Here is a 16,014-nt window from a genome sequence, read left to right on the forward strand (position 1 = left end):
TAGTAACCCGGGCAGAATCTGGGACCTGGGGGGAGGGGAGAGAAAGGGAAAGGGAGATGAAGAGGTTTGGGGGAAGGAATGTGCGAAGGAGCACTTAACCAAACCTAAGAGCTCTGGAGCTCTCATTTATCTACATCACATCTACAGTCAGTCACAATACAAAGTTGTCCAGGACCCTAGGGTAAACAGAGCCCCCGTTCCTAGACACAAGTACACACATATGTGTTCAAGCCTCTGTCTCTCTGTCTCTCTCTCTCTCTCTCTCTCTCACACACACACACACACACACACACGTGTACACACCAAGACTTATGCAGAGACACAAACGTAGAAGTACAAGGTACAAACTCACAAAGACATAATAAGCAAATATTGAAACATTGGGAGGCATACCGTTTCTTCTAATGACCCCACATCCCCCAACACACACACACAGACACACACAGAGGCGCTCCCGGGCTCTGCTCCTCAGGTTTCTCCTTTCCCTACCCCCCCTGGCCCAGGAGAGCGGGGCGGGGCGGGGTTGGGCAGGGACGGGGCGGGGTGTCTGGGGCGGTGTCGGCCCCAAAAGGCGGAGCCGTGGGGCTAAGGGGCCAGAGTTGTTAGCGCGTTCCTGGACTGCAGCCACAGAAAAGAACAAGAGCTCCGGCCTCTATAAGAGATTTCCCTACTCTCACTCTCTCCAAACCCAGCCCGACCTGGCCCAGTGTGGCGCGGTCCGGCCCGGCTAGGCGCCACGTTATGGAGTTACTGTGGGTTCCCCTTTTGGGCTTGTGTTGCAGTTTGGCCTCCGCTGACCGACACACCGTCTTCTGGAACAGCTCAAACCCCAAGTAAGCTTCCCCAGCCTTCCCCAAGCCCTGGTACTTGGGCACTTTAATTGCCACTGCCCAGGCAGATGCAACCGCAGAGAATCCACAGCTGCTCTCCCCATTTCGGGGAGTTTCGTTAGAGGCATAATTTTGTGAACCCTTCCCCTTCTTTTATATTCCTTCAGGGAATATTCCCTCACCCCTTTCCTCCCACCTCCCATAACCTGGCTTTTCCTGTGCTTTCCCATAGCCTTTGAGTACCCTCAAGACTTTATAAAGCCAGTGAATTTAGGGTCCTAGACACTCCCCCCCCCAGCCTACCAGTCACAAATTCTCCTCATGCCCAATCCTTGCTCTGTGCATGGATGGTACTTTTGGACCCTCTAGACAAATACTCTTAGATCCTTTCTTATCTTACTTGTAATTTAGATGCTTTCCCTGAAACCTGGCACAAATCAGTTTGTTGTCATAGAGGAAAGTGTTCTCTGCTCTGGGTGGGCTGGGACTGTGGCCAAAATGCAGCATATACCATCTACAGAGACCTGAAACAGGGTGTGAGTGCTATACATTGGATTCAGGTTGGCCAAAGATTAGCAGGCGTTTGTTTTGCAGTTAGAACCTGGAAGAACATCTGGGACAAGAGGTTGCTGAAGGGTACAGATGAGATAGGGAGGAAAAGACCCAGGCACTAATATCAGAAAGAGTTCAAATGGGTGGGAAGGAGTTAATTTTTCTCAGGACTGGTTTGAAGCTAGGAGGCAAATGGTATTGGGAGGGACTGGAGACAGTGTCGGCTTCTTTGTTCCTGCCTGAGAGTCCTTAGAAATTGTGAGAACTGTTTTGGGGGGAGTATTAGAAAGGTGGAGGACTGGGAACAGAGAAGTGAGTATAGGCTGAGGCTACTGTCCCTAGAATCTGGCTAGTGCTTTAAGTTTCATGCCCTTCAACATAGCCTGTTTCCTCCAATCCTGTATTACTGAGAGGAGGGAGGTCCCCAGCCTGTTGTCATCCCAGAAGGGCAATGCCCTCTTGCCCAGGGCCACTTGCTGAGCCTGCCCTTTTCCTCCTTCCTTTCCCAGGATTTACTCTGCTGACCTGGTCTTGCCACAGTGGGAGAGTACAAAATCCTTGTTTATGCCCAATGCCAGGTGCTGGGGGGAGGGGGAGCAGGAAACCATTAACAAGGAGGGGGGAGCCCTGGTCTTTTCCGTTCCCAAGTTCCCAGGTTTCCTCTCTTTCAGGAAGGAGCCTCTTCCTTGCCAACCTCCCCCCCCCTTCTCCTCCCCCACTTCCCAGAAGGAGAGTAATAGTGAAATCAGAGACTTTTCCAATGCAGGGAGAGTGAGTGAGGGGTGTCCCAGTCAAGCCAAACCTCTACCCCTGTCCATCTCACCCACAAGATAAAACATATTTAACCCAATTCTAAACCAGAAAGTGGGCCCAGAGGAAGTGAGAGTGGGCTGGTGTTGAGGTGGGCCCAACTTGGAACAAGTTGAGGTATTTATGAGATATGGGTAATCAAGAGGCCTATACTGGTGATTAATGGCAGTGGGCAGCAGTCTCCAAGCCTACTAGCAGGAGCAGTGTTGGAAGGAAACAAAGCCTTGATCTGAATTGGGCACATGTTTTTTTTGGCCTTGGGTGGGGGACCGAGACGCCGCTGTGTAAGCCAACACACACTTGTCCCTTTGCTCTTAGGGGTTTCCAAGGATGCATGGACAATTTGACTACCACCAGGGTTCTTAAGTAGAGAACAGCCACCTTGGCATATCTCACAGGCTCTGGGGGGCGCTGGGGCTGGGGCTAGTGGTGGAGGCGCTGAGGGAGTGAGTCAGTGCTTGTCATGGGGAGAGGGAGAGAGACGCCAGCCCCAGAGCTGAAATACCTGTTCTGAAATGGCTTCTATGTTTATCTCTCCAGAGAGGAATTTTAAAAGCCTCTCTGTCTTTCTTCCCTGAGGTGGGGGAAGGGCCTGGGAATGCCCAGTCTGGTTGCAGGCATGGCCCTGCTGGACAAGCTCATGCCTGGTCTTGGGTGTTGGGTGGTGCTGGGCACCAGTGCTCCATGTGACAGGCATTTGGTGCCCACTTAAATCTCTTTGGCAAGCCCTGGCCCAATCCCCCTGATGCCCCCCAGGCACTGATTTTATTCAAATAGGCAAACAAGGGGGCCGCCCCTTCTCCAGGTCTGGTGCTGGCTGAGAATATTTTGGAAAGCTGACCAGTTTGAGATGGCTACTCTTCCCACTGGGACCCCACCTGGCCCGGAGCCAGGTGTCTGGGTCTGAGGGAGGAGGGAAAAGTGGGCAGTCAGGCTGGAGCCTGTAAAGCCTGGGGGCAGAGGTGGGGAGGGGGAGAGGGGAGATAGAGAGACCATTTCTTCCTTGGAAGGAAGTAGAGGGGGCTGCAGCTAATCAGAGAACTTTCAGCATTTCTGGAATTCTCAGGGAGCTGAAAGTGTGGATTTCAGGGACTTGGGTATACAGGATTAGGAAAACATGGAGAGTTGTGGGTGGGAAGGATTGATTGGGAGGAATTTTGGAAAAGAGCTAGAGAAGAAAGAGAGAAGAGGTGTGGAAATGAGATAGCATAGGTTTAAATGGCTTTGAGGAGCTTTTGAGATAGCAGGGTGAGTTGGTGAAGATGATTTGGGGAGATAGTATAGACTGAAAGGCTAAGAAAGCCAGATCTGAGCCTGAGTTGGGAGGACACGGGGTATTGGTGAAGGAGCTTTATTTGATGGTTCAGGTAGACATTTTGGGGGATTAGAACTGAACTGAAGACAGGGCTGCAATCACACTAGAGCACTTGGGGAGATTCAGGGGTCACCTGGAAGAAACTGTCCTTGCAGTTATTTAACATTTGTAGGTGTACCATAATGATTTCAGGGTATGGTTGGTCCACATACCTAATCAATCACAATCTCTCTCTGTTTCTCTCTCTCTTTCCTCTTCCTCTCTTTCTCCTTCGCTCTCCCCTTTTTGTCTCTCTTCTCTCTCTCCTATTCATCTATCCATCTTTCTTCTTATCAGACAGAAGAGAGTAGGGTATAGAATAAAGGTAATGGGTGCAACCAGAGGGATGGAGGTACAAATGTTAGTGTAGATTTGGGGGAACATTTGAAAACTGATGGGGAAATAGAAGGGAAGAGAGGGAGAAAGCAGAAATGGCAAATTTTGTGATCTTGACCTTTTTGTTGCCCTGGACTTCTTTGGCAGTCTGGCAAATTTTATGAATCCTTTCTCAGAATAATAATTTCAAATGCATGAAATAGAATATATGATATTGCAGAGTAAGTCAGTTGTATTGATATACAGTTATCAAAATATTAAAAATAGAAGTTCATGAACCCTAGGTTAAGAATCCTTGTCCTGAGGAGCTGTGTTGAGGGTGCAGCTAGGTGGCATGGGGGACAGAGTGTGGGGCCCAGAGTCAGGAAGACTCATCTTGGTGAGTTCAAATCCAGCCTCAGATACTTACCAGCTTTGCGGCCCTGGGCAAGTCACTTAACCCTGTTTGCCTCAGTTTCCTCACTTATAAAATGAACTGGAGAAGGAAATAGCAAACCACTCCAATATGTTTACCAAGAAAACTCCAAAGGGGGATATGAAGAGTTAGACACCATTAAACAGCCACAACAACATTAAGAGGCTGATACTTGGGAATTTAGTAGAGAGATATTCAGGGGATGAAAGCATTTAGTGAAATTTGGGGGACAAAAACAGCATTTAGAGTCTTCTTGGTGAGATTTTTCAGAACGTGGTATACAAATGAAGAGGAGGCACTTAACATATAATAGAGCTAAAACAACATAATATATAAAATTTAAAAGTTCAGTAATAATGAAATAACATATAAAATCAGAATGCTTTCTCTCCCACTGGAGGTCTTGAGGCTGAGATTGGATGTCTACTTCTTGGGTGTGTTATAGAAGGAATTCCTTGACGAATGGTCACAGTTGGACCACGTGGCTAATAAGGATCCTTTGAATTCTATGATTTTGCTACTGCATTCAAATTGACACTCTCTCTCCCCTCCTTTTTTTTCCTCTGCTCTGTGTGCAGGTTTCAGAGTGAAGACTACACGGTACATGTCCAACTGAATGATTACTTAGACATCATCTGTCCACATTATGAGGATGAGTCCGTGGCCCCAGATGCCATGGAGCGTTATACGCTGTATCTGGTGGATCATGAGGAATACCAACTGTGCCAGCCACAATCCAAGGAACAGGTGCGATGGCAATGCAACCAGCCCAGTGCCCGGCATGGTCCTGAGAAGCTGTCTGAGAAGTTCCAACGTTTTACCCCCTTTACCCTGGGAAAGGAGTTTAAAGAAGGACACAGCTACTACTATATTTGTGAGTCAATGGGCATGTTGGGCATGGGGTGAGCGTAAAGTGTGGAAAGGTAGAAAGAAGAGCTCTGGGAAGGAGGAAGGGCTTGACTAGAGTCCATGGAGTACTTTGATCAGGATAGGAATGGGGTGGGTGACCAGGAACATCTAGGCCCACTTACTGGGGCTGAATTTTTCAAAAGTTGCCCAGACTGTACTCTTCAGGCTTCAGGGGTCAGGGCTTCACTAAACCAAACACTTGTACTTGGTCTGCCCACGTTAGAGTACACTGGATCAAAGGAACATTTTTTATGAGTCTAATGTGTCAGGTACACATGAAACAGGAAAACAAAAATAATATCACCAACACAGCAAAGCAAGGTGGACATTCAGATCTCAGGTGGAACCAATCACTACACGTACATTAACATGTCTTAGGGATCCTTTAGCTTAGTCTCTCTATTTCTTTTCCCCCTCCCCTTGCTAGATCAGACAGACAGCTAGGGAGATTGACAGTATTTCTTATTTCAGTGACCCATCTCCTGAAAGCTTTATAACAGGTTATGGGTGTCATGTCCCTGCTGTTCCTTATTTGGGGAGTTGGTTTCCAGGATATGAGACTGGAAACTCAGGAGGACATATACACACCATTAATACCCAGGCACCTTCTTCCATTGAGGAAACCATTAATGTCCAAGTATCATCAATGGTCTTAGAAATGCATTTCCTTAGAAACATTAAGATAGTAGGCGCTAAGAAAAACAGAGGACAAATGGGAAGATCCAGGATTTTCCTTTGGGGGGGGCTTCTCACCACAATATGGGTGTCTTTTGCAGCCAAACCCATCCATCACCATGGAGACCAGTGTCTGAAATTGAAAGTGACTGTTGATGGCAAAATGAGTGAGTATATGAGATATTTGTGTCAATTTTGGTGGCCACCCTTCAGCATTACACCATGATGGGCCTCGTGACCTAAAGATAGGAGGCAAAGTAGAAAGAGGCTTTGAATTTATAGTAAAGGGCTTAGATTTGAATCCTGACTTGTTTACTTAGCTACCTATGAGACACTGGGCACATGCAACAGCCCTGAGCTTCACTTTACTCAGTTGAGAAATGAAGGGGTTGAACCACATGATTCTCCAGATTTGAAGGTTTAGCCACAGTTGAGGACCTAGAGGGCCACACATGGCCTCAAGGCCACAGGTTCCCCACCCCTGGGATTCTAGATCATAGGACCTAGAATGGTGGTGGTGATAGTGGTTTCTTCCCTTCCCATACCCCCACTCCCTGTTTGCCAGGTTGCTGAGTCTGCCCTCTCACTTCTCTTTTCTTAATATCTTCCAGCTCACAGTCCCCAAGTGGACGCCAATCCAAAGAATGAGAATAACTTTTCAGCAGGTGGGTAGTGGACCCCAACTAGAAAGGAGCAGAGTAGGGCAGAAGAGGGAGGAGAATGGTAGATAGAAGAGTTAAGGTACTGGGGAGGTCCACACTTGACATGAGCTGGTGATCTTGACTGGATTTGGTAATAGATGACAGAGCAATGTGGCAAGCATCTCTACAGTAGCTGTGTGCTTTCCTACTAGAGGGGGAAATGTCCAGCTTCCGTGCTTTCTGAGATAATTTGATCCAGTGGAAAGAAGCCTTGGATTCAGAGTCAAAGGATCTGGATTTGAATTCCAGATCTGCTTTTCCTATGAGGGAAAGGCATAGTTCTCCTATGCCTGAGTTTCCCTCATCTGTAAAATAAGGGGATTGGATTAGATAATTTCTAGGATCCATACCATCTCTGAATCTATGATTTGTTCTTTCCCTCCTTCCAGATGATGCAAATGTCCAGGTCCTACATAGTGTTGGACACAGTGCTGCCCCTCGGACCTTTCCAGTTGCCTGGGTTGTGCTGCTTCTACCTCTCATACTGCTTCATACCCCCTGAGGGTGGGCATCAAACCCAGCTTTTGAGGACTAGAACTGGGCTGGGGAAAGAAAGGGTAATGGCCCCTTTCCAAAGGAGAAAACTGGAATCCTCTGCCCAAGGAACTTCATCCAGCGTAGTACAAACTTGCCACCCTTGTGGTATGGGTCAGTGTTAGGGGTGCCAGGAAAGATTGGCAGTGCCAACTTGTCCCCTGCCCCCATGGTTGGGAGGACACAGCTCTCTTCATTCCTCCTGTTTTGCCAAAGATCAAGAACCTGAAATTAACCAAGGGCAGCTGCTCCTCTTAGAAGTGGGGAGCTTATGGATGGACCCTGGGCATGGAATGGTCATGCCCTCCATGAAAGACCCAGGAGTGCCCAAGACGGAACTCTAAAGGAGGAGAAAGAGACACTGAGATTTTCATGTGGGAAGGGGAAGATGGGAAGAAGGAAGCACTTTGTATGCACTCAGGGTCTGCCTTCCCTACGCACTCACATACAATTCCATCTGTAATGCCATATTGGCAAAAGAAGGTTACAGCCTGGGCTCTCCCAATTCTGAGCCACCCCTCAGGGGGCTATCTCAGAGCAATGCCAGGTAGGCAAAGAGGGGCAGTGCCCCAACATGTGCTGTGTATAAGGGCAGTGCCCATTGTGTATATATATTTGTATGTAAAATCTCTCCCTGGAGAGAGTTCTACAACTAAAGTTGTTTTTTACACAACTGCTCTTTGTCAGAATGAAATTGTGTGTTATATTTTTTGGATTTCATCTGCCCCCTCAGTGTACAGATTAGAGACCCTGCCAGGCTACTTCTCCATCCACATGGGACCACCTCTGCCCTTGCCTAAATGTTTAGGAGACACTCCTCTTTTGGGAATAATATAGTGTAGTGCAAAGGACACTGGATTTTGAACTGGGTGATTGGAGTCCAAATCCTGGTTCTTCTCCCTTGATGGTCTTAGGAAAGTTGCTAACCACTCTGTGCTTCATTTTCTCAACTGTAAAAGGAGGTAGCTGACTCATCGTATCTTTTTTTAAAATTCGTTTTATTTGTTATTTTTAAGATCTGAATTATCCCCTCCTCACCCCATACTAGAGAAAGCCACCATTTGACACAGATTATATGTGTGTATAATGGTATACATACATATACCTATACACACACATTACTTCTATGTATCAATTCTTTCTCTGGAGGTAGATGACATCTTCCTTCTTTAGGTCCTTTCTAGTTGATTTGAGTATTTGTAATATTCAGAATAATTGAATCATTTGGCTGTGCTTTGAACAGTATTGCTGTTACTGTACCCAAAGTTCTTTGGATCCGCTCATTTTACTCTTCATTATTTCACACAAGTCTTTCCATATTTTTTTCTAAAATCAACTAACCCATCATTTCTTACAGCACAGCAGTATTCCATCACAATCACATGCCACAGCTAGTTTGGCCATTCCCCAATTGATCATCATCCCCTCAATTTCCAGTTCTTTGCCACCACTGAGTCATCTGATCTTAAAGACCCCCTTCAGTCTTATGATCGATCCATTTATGAATGCTAAGAAGGAGGTTAGTGCCTCTCCCTATTTGCCCTGCCTACAACCATCTTTCACATTTTCTCCTCTGAAAGATGGGGACCAGGATACCTCCAGCTCCAACCTTCTGTGATGGTAGTATTTCCACCCATAGGCAAGAAGCTCTTGATGTCCAGCCTCTTGGTCCTTCTACTGTACTCCAGCCCTTGTTTCATTCTCCAGGAGAGTAGGAGTCCAGCACCTTCTCCTTGAGTCACCTCTCCTGAATTACTAGACCTTTTCTGAGGTAGTTTTTCCTGTTGCCCTCCTGAAGCATAAAAGAGACTTTTCCTAGGCCCTCCTCCCCGTTCCCTTTAGATACTAGGGCATAGTCGGTCAGAAGCCTTGGATTTATAGGGTTCAGGTGCTCAAACTGCCTGGGGTCTTGGTCTGGGCAGGGAAAGAGTGAGTCAGCTGTGGCATGGGGGTAACGCCAGTACTATAGTATGTGGGTGGTACTCCACAGCTCTACTACCAAGACTGTGTGGGAGGTGGAACGAGAATTCCAAACTCACACACTGCAGGTACTTCATGTATGTTTTTCAATTGATTTAGGTTATACCACTGTATGGCATATCAGTTCTGGTGTGGACCCCTCCTATACTGATCATAGATGAGCAAATAATCTGTACTTTCTGTTCCTAATTGCCTCAGGATCAGTCCACAGTCATAAGGCTAGTAGTATGTGTCAAGAGCCAGGATTTCAACCCAACTTTTCCTGATTTGCCGCCTCCCCACCCCAACCTATTACCTACACATTACTTCCCTTCAAGCACTCCAAACTGGCCTTATTATTCCCCCCAACCCTCTCCAGTTCACACTCCTATCTCTAACCTCAAAGTCTTGAGTCGTGGCTGTCCCCATGTCTGGAATGCACCCTCTCTTCATCTACATACCTTAGATTCTTTTGCAAGAGGTTAGCTCAAGTGCCTACTCCTAAGGGAGGCCTTTCCTAGTCCCTACAGCTGCTGGTGCCTTCCCTTACCTCCCAACCCCTACACACACACACACAAACACACACACACCCCTAACAGATTTGTGAAGCACTTAGCCCAGTGCCTGGCGTGTGGTAGGGGCTTAATAGATGCTTGTTCCCTACTCTCATATTTATTTGGTATATACTTTCCACATGCCTATATACGTACGTGCCTTCCCAGAAAGAATATAACTTCCATAAGAGCCTAATTATTTCACTTTTTGGTCTTTGTCCTTAGTGCCAAGCACAGGGCTCGGCAGGCTGTTGTTGAGTCCATCAGTTGTGTCTGCCTCTCCATGGCTCTGTGGACAGCAACATGTCAATACTATCCATAGATTTTCTTGTCAGAGATACTGGAATGGTTTGCCATGTCCTTCTCCAGTAACTTAAATCAAGTGACTTCCCTGGGTTCACACGACTAGGGAAGGCTGAATTTTAACTCAGTTCTTTCTGATTCCGGGCCCAGTACTCTATCTACTGAGCCACCTAGCCTCCTCCAAGGCAGAGGTTAAGTGACTTGCCCAGGGTCACACAACTAGTTAAGTATCTGAGGCCACATTTGAACTGGGGTCTTCCTGACTCCAGGCCCAGCAGTCTATCCACAGAGCTCACACACGTGCCTGGCAGCGTAGTAAGAACCCAATAAATGCTTACTGATGACCTGATCCAAGATCCCTCCATCTTAACTGTCTCCCAGCTTGGGGTGTGATGAAGGGATCGAGCCTGCAGATATCTGACGGTGGCCAGGCCAGTTACATCACTTCTCCCATCTCGTGTAAAATGGGGATGGCACTTGGAGGACCCCGCCCCCGCCGGCGGGGAGAAAGCCCACGAGACGCCGTGTGCCCAGCGCTTTCAGCGCCCCCAGCGCCAGCGAAGTCTGCCCCGCACCGCGCACACCTGCCACGTGGGAAGCCTTGCGCCGCGGCCTAGGCCGGCACTTCCTGGCCAGGACTGCCCCAGGGAGGGGGCGGTGCGAAGTGTTCGGAGAAACGATTCCACGCGTGGGTGGGGGAAGGCGAGGTCTCTAGAGCTGGGTGCCAAATCGATCGACAAACATTTATGGAACTCTTGCTATGTCCGTGCAAGGCACTGTGGGAAGCCCGTATTCCCGGAGCTCTGGGAACTGGGGAGGAGGCGGGCGCAGGCGGAGAAAACGGGGCCGGCCGGCCGGGGCACGTCCCGGATGCGCAGGGCGGGGAGCAGGTCGGCCTCGGCATTCGGAAAGGGGGCGGGGCAAAAGTTCCGGAGGATTCTTCTGGGGCGGGGCCTGAGCCTGAGGGCGGGGCTCCGAGGACCCGGGAGCCGGGCCTGAGAGTTCAGGTCTGGGGCTGGGGCCGAGATGGAGTCAGCGGCCGCTCCGGACACGCTCCTTTCCTGGGCTTGCGTGCTTTTCACCGTCTGCATGTTTTCTACCGGCCTGTGAGAACCGAACCGGGGCTGGGGGCTGGAGCCTAGAGGGCCCCGAGGGGGAAATGAAGCCAGGGATGAGGCCCCAGGTCCGGGAACTTAGAGCCCCCAAGTTCAAGTCTACGTCCACGTCCACGTCCTCCCCCCCCCCCCCAACTGTGTTGTGGTGGGCTCCGCTGGGTCTGGTGGAGGAGGAGGGGGAGGAGCTAAGGGGCTTGGGGGCGGAGCCCAGGGAAGAAATGAGTGGCCTGGAAGGTGAGGGTTTGAGCCTGTTCCCAACAGGTCCCAGAAGGGGAGGGTCGCACCCTGGTCCCAGCCGCAGCCCCCAGCTTCCTTCCTAACCTTCCCATCCCTTTACAGCTCGGACCTCCGGCACATGCAGACCACCCGGAGTGTGAACAATATCCAGTTCCTGCCCTTTCTCACCACCGATGTCAAGTGAGGCCAGCTGGGGACTGGTCTTTGCAAGACTTTGCTGGGGAGAGGGAGAAAAGAGGGAGGGAAGGCTTCCAGCTTCTGGCCTCTGGGGTGGTGGGGCTAAAGCAGCCTCTCTCTTTCTCTCTTACGCCTTCGGGGACTCAAATCATCGTCTGTCTCCCTGCCTGCAGCAACCTAAGCTGGCTGAGTTACGGGCTCCTCAAGGGAGACAAGACGCTGATCGTGGTGAACTCACTGGGAGCCTTGCTCCAGACCCTCTATATGCTGACATATCTCCACTACTGTCCCCGAAAGGTAGAGGCCAACCCTGTCCCTCAGCCCCTTAGGCCCTGCTGGAGTGCTGCCACGTTGGCCAGGCTATGTCAACATTTCCTCGAATTCTCCTTTGACCCAATATTGATTGCTACCTTTTTCCTGGAGGGCTGTATCTTAACTGGCCTTCTTTCAGGAAGCCTTCCCTCAGGGTCTGATCCCTAACAGTATTCCACAATTATTGAATTGTTTAATTGAATTGCTTCATACTTCCTCAGCACTGATCCAATTCAATTTAGCATCTATTAACCCCTAAATATATGCAAGACTGTATATACTAGGTGGTTGTGATGATGCAGATGACAAATGTGGAAGAGGGGAATGTCTAGATGCTAATTATCTAGGACTCAGTCTAGTTGGCTTTTCTTTAACTGGCCCATATGTGTGTGCTCCCTAGCCATCAAATTGGGGGGCTTCCTGCATGATTCCTTCTGCAGTCCACCAGCCGTCAAGTGACTAGGACAGAAACGGAGACTTAGGGATTGCTGAGGTTTCAGTAACTGGCTGGGACTGCTGTCACCCTGTTCTTCCTTTCCCCCACAGCGTACTGTCCTCTTGCAAACTGCCGCCCTGCTCGGTCTTCTCCTCCTGGGCTATAGCTACTTTCAGTTCCTGGTGCCTGATTGGACATCCCGGCTGAGGCAGCTGGGCCTCTTCTGTAGCATCTTCACCATCAGCATGTACCTGTCACCCTTGGCTGACCTGGTGGGTTCAGTGTGGGAGAGAGGATTAAGAAGTGGTCATGAATACTTGGGTGCTGGCCATCTCCCCTCTGAAAAGGAATAGATGCTGGAGGAAACAGCACAGACATAGGGATGATGAGATTGTCAGCCATTGAGATTTGGAGCAAGGTTCCTTCCTTTATCAGGTTCTCAGTTTTCTCATCTCTAAACTGGTCAGTCTAGATTAAGAACTCTTTAAGCTCTAAAATTCTTTGATTCCTATGAACTTTACTACCTGTTACACTGGAGGTTGGGGAGGGAGAGATCCCACCATCTATCTAGCTTTGGGGAGGAGAAGGTGATACCTTGAGTAGAGGAAGGGGGAAGGATGTGAGGACCCTTATTCTTGGGAGGGTGTGAAGGGCATTAATGACATCCCTCCCCACAGGTCAAGATTATTCAGACCAAGTCCACTCAGTGTCTGTCCTTCTCCCTCACTGTGTTTACCCTCCTTGCCTCTGCCTCCTGGACTCTCTATGGCTTCCACCTCAGAGATCTCTACATTATGGTGAGCCAGGGTAGGGATAGTATTGGGTATACAGAGTAGGAAACCAGTCCCCCACTTTATTGCAGCTTCTTGTTTCCTTTCAGGTGCCCAACATACCAGGAATTCTCACTAGCTTGATACGCCTGGGGCTTTTTTGGCAATACCGTCAGGTTCAAGAAAAGAGCTACAGTCTTCTTCAGACCTAAGGATGATGAAGGGTATACCATACCTATCCTTTCACCTGTTACCTTGGTGCCAACCTGTTGCCAAAGATTCTTCAGCTACACCTCATTGCTCAACCTTCTTTGCCACAGTGGGGTGGAGCAGAAGAGGAAGGGGCTTCTTTGAAAGCAGAGGGACCAAAATTAGGGCTTTTATTTGGGAGGAATTTTCATTTTTATTTTTTGGAGAGATTATTTTTTTAATGTGGGTTTGGGATAGCATTGAGTTCCATTCTGTGCCTTATATTAAACTATCACACACATACCCTTCCTCTGCACTCCTCAGTCTGTTCTCTGTGGTTCCACCAAATTGGGTTGGGAAATAAGGAATTTATGTAGGAAAGGGGGTGATGGGTGGATATATCAGAACTGGGAGTTTAGGGAAGGTTTTAGAAAGTTAGAGGAGGAGAGGACAAAGATCTTAAGAGGAAGGCAGAGACTACAGTAGTTAGATATGAAGCTAGACTTCAGGACTTCCTGGAAGAATGAGGAAACATCTGATGGGGGGAATTTAACAGGCCATCCTGGAAAATAATGAAAAGAAGAGAATCTTATTCCACTTAGACTAGGGTATGAGGCTTTCTCGTGATTGATAAAAATGAACTCAGGAAGGTCTGTGGCTTAACATATCATGCCTCAATGCTGCAAAGGATCCGTAGTACCCTTGCCTGTGGAATAGATAGCAACCCATCCATTCCTGCTCATATTCTCCCAAAATACTCCCTGGAGGATTTGCAAAAATCATTGGAGGCCTTCCTCTGAGCCTTTTAGCTTTTAATGGGTACAACACTTGGGCTACTCATCATTTGTGAAATAAGGAGCTTGGACTAGATTAGATGGCCTTTGAGGTCTTTTCTAACACTACACCTAATGTCCTGGGGAAAGGTTTGTGAATTTGGATGGGGAAAAATTATATATGAATTTTCAGTAGCCTTTGGTTTCCTTTTGTAACCTTATGTATTTTACGTTATGTGTTTAGAAAGTTTTTTCTGAGAAGGGCCCATAACTTTCACCAGACTGGCAAGCAGGTCCAGAACTCAGAAAAACATTAAGAACCCTAATATCCCTCAATCAGAGCAAGGCAGCAACCTTTCATAGGGAAATTAGTTTTCCTAGTTCTACCCTCTCCTTCTCGGGAAGTGTCTTCTCAGTCCCTCCCCTCTCTGTGTCACCTCCAGCCGCCATCTGCCACAGTGTCCTCTCCCTCCCCAAGCTGACCCCCCTTCTTCAAAGTTTCCCCACCCTCTGTCTATAGGTACCCCATTTTTTTGCCCCAGAAATGTCCCAGTCAAGGGAATGAAAAAAGGCGCTTTTACTCTTTTAATTTAGCCTTAAAGGGGCCCTAGGGGTGGCCTGGGGCTGGGTGCCACAGAGGCAGCAGAGGACCAGGAAGGTTGGGCGCCTAAGAGGATCACAGCGTGAGGCCCTTGCTGGCCAGATCAGCCTTGGCTTCCTGGATCTGCATGAACAGTTCTTGGGCAGCTTCCTCACAGTCATTGAAGTTGGCCAAGCGAAAACCCAGGGTGCCCAGAGTGTAGCTGCCCGCGGTGACCAGCAGGTAGACGGGTAAGGGTACTAGCACATCGTGGAATTTTTTACTATATCCCAGGTTGAGCAGGTCCTGCACCAGACACAGCCAGACGAGCATCAGCACCAGCAGCGTGGAGACCCACTGCTCCAGCTTGGTCATGGTCACTGGTGGGGAGGAAGGAAGCGCTCGTGCTGTGGGCAGTGCAGCCGCGGGGGCCACAGGACGCCCCTCTCCCCGCTCCGCACGCCTCCCGCCTCTTGCCCCCTCTCCCCCTCCAGTTCAGCTCCCCAGCCCCTCGCCCACAAGCCCTTGTCCCCTCACCTCGCAACTCTAACCGCGGGCAGGAAAGGAAATCCCCTTCCACAGTTCTCTGCAGATGTTGCAGACCCAACCAGGGAAGCTGGGCCCTCTGCGCATGCGCCGCTGCCTGTGATGCTTTATGGGAGTCGTAGTCTTTCACCGGGTTTCCATGAAGCCTGCTGAGATACCTCACAGAGCGCTGTCCGGCGCCTCCGCCGCTTTGCTCTACCTCCCTTCATCTCCCCAGTTTGGGAGAAGGAGAGATGATACTGTTGGGTAGTTAGAGGTGAGAGGAAAGGGAGAAGCAACTGCTACTAGTCCAAAAGAATGAATGAACGAAGCAAACTTGGGGCTCTAGGACAAAGCCCCTGACCCTTTCTACAAACCTACACACCTCCCGCGTTGGGATGACTCGTAGGGCACAGAGAGACAGCCTCCCCACCTCCCATGAAAGCCTCCTTTGAGAATCGCAAAGCTTGGATAAGACACCCCACTCTTGTCCTGCTGGAGTGTGGCCTGGCATGATGTCATGTTTGTTTTCTAGATTTGTCATATATACATGTATGTATGCATGAATATGTGTATACATGTGTCTACATAAAACTGTACATGATCTGGGGAAGACAACATACACTATCTATCCGTGCATATGTGTATGTATATGTAACTTGCACACGTGGGGAGGAGTCTGTAAGGAGTATGCCTTCTCTTTTACTGGGTTCTCTTCTAGATCCATGCTTTCTGGAGGTGTCCCTCAAGGTTCTGTCCTGGGCCCTCTTCTCTTCTCCCTCTATAATACTTCACTTGGTAATCTCATTAGCCTCTGTGGATTTAATTACCTGCCATTTCTATGCTGATGATTCTCAAATCTACCTTTCCTGCCTCTGCCTTTCTTCTGACCTCCATTCTAACATCTCCCAAATGCCTTTCAGAAGTCTGGATGTCCAGCAGACATCTTAAACTCAACATGTCCAAAA

The 16,014-nt window shown here is 48.9% G+C and overlaps 3 protein-coding genes across 7 annotated transcripts; 2 read left to right on the forward strand and 1 right to left on the reverse strand.

The window, feature by feature from the left end:
• The first annotated feature begins 545 nt into the window (after positions 1–545).
• On the forward strand, positions 546–7,789 carry EFNA1 (ephrin A1). The gene is made up of 5 exons (XM_072647198.1): positions 546–833; positions 4,876–5,171; positions 5,983–6,048; positions 6,493–6,546; positions 6,972–7,789. Exons 1-5 carry the CDS (start codon positions 742–744, stop codon positions 7,082–7,084), a joined length of 621 nt encoding a protein of 206 aa, XP_072503299.1. The 5' UTR covers positions 546–741; the 3' UTR covers positions 7,085–7,789.
• A 2,781-nt stretch (positions 7,790–10,570) lies between these two features.
• On the forward strand, positions 10,571–13,476 carry SLC50A1 (solute carrier family 50 member 1). Of its 5 annotated transcripts, none has more exons than XM_072647197.1 (6): positions 10,571–11,038; positions 11,387–11,484; positions 11,635–11,758; positions 12,320–12,481; positions 12,887–13,006; positions 13,090–13,476. In XM_072647197.1, the coding sequence occupies exons 1-6, from the start codon at positions 10,679–10,681 to the stop codon at positions 13,189–13,191; spliced, it is 966 nt and encodes a 321-aa protein (XP_072503298.1). In that variant the 5' UTR covers positions 10,571–10,678; the 3' UTR covers positions 13,192–13,476. The 5 variants fall into 5 exon arrangements, with proteins under 5 accessions (XP_072503298.1, XP_072503295.1, XP_072503294.1 ...); XM_072647193.1 differs by having other exon boundaries at positions 10,839–11,038; positions 11,387–11,464; XM_072647195.1 differs by having other exon boundaries at positions 10,901–11,115; positions 11,387–11,464.
• A 1,027-nt stretch (positions 13,477–14,503) lies between these two features.
• DPM3 (dolichyl-phosphate mannosyltransferase subunit 3, regulatory) lies at positions 14,504–15,158 on the reverse strand. Its single transcript, XM_072647199.1, has 2 exons — positions 15,059–15,158; positions 14,504–14,901 (listed from the first exon to the last, which is right to left on the reverse strand). The coding sequence occupies exon 2, from the start codon at positions 14,894–14,896 to the stop codon at positions 14,618–14,620; it is 279 nt and encodes a 92-aa protein (XP_072503300.1). The 5' UTR covers positions 14,897–14,901; positions 15,059–15,158; the 3' UTR covers positions 14,504–14,617.
• Positions 15,159–16,014: the final 856 nt, after the last annotated feature.

The sequence above is a fragment of the Notamacropus eugenii genome, chromosome 2 (assembly GCF_028372415.1).
Source record: "Notamacropus eugenii isolate mMacEug1 chromosome 2, mMacEug1.pri_v2, whole genome shotgun sequence".
Lineage (NCBI taxonomy): Eukaryota > Metazoa > Chordata > Mammalia > Diprotodontia > Macropodidae > Notamacropus > Notamacropus eugenii.

Coding starts and splice junctions, on each gene's coding strand:
- EFNA1 (XM_072647198.1), top strand. CDS start 742: ATGGAGTTACTGTGGGTTCCCCTTTTGGGCTTGTGTTGCAGTTTGGCC. Junction 5,172..5,982: donor ACACAGCTACTACTATATTT/GTGAGTCAATGG, acceptor TGTCTTTTGCAG/CCAAACCCATCCATCACCAT. Junction 6,547..6,971: donor TGAGAATAACTTTTCAGCAG/GTGGGTAGTGGA, acceptor CCCTCCTTCCAG/ATGATGCAAATGTCCAGGTC.
- DPM3 (XM_072647199.1), bottom strand. CDS start 14,896: ATGACCAAGCTGGAGCAGTGGGTCTCCACGCTGCTGGTGCTGATGCTC.
- SLC50A1 (XM_072647197.1), top strand. CDS start 10,679: ATGGAACTCTTGCTATGTCCGTGCAAGGCACTGTGGGAAGCCCGTATT. Junction 11,485..11,634: donor GTGAGGCCAGCTGGGGACTG/GTCTTTGCAAGA, acceptor CCCTGCCTGCAG/CAACCTAAGCTGGCTGAGTT. Junction 13,007..13,089: donor TCAGAGATCTCTACATTATG/GTGAGCCAGGGT, acceptor GTTTCCTTTCAG/GTGCCCAACATACCAGGAAT.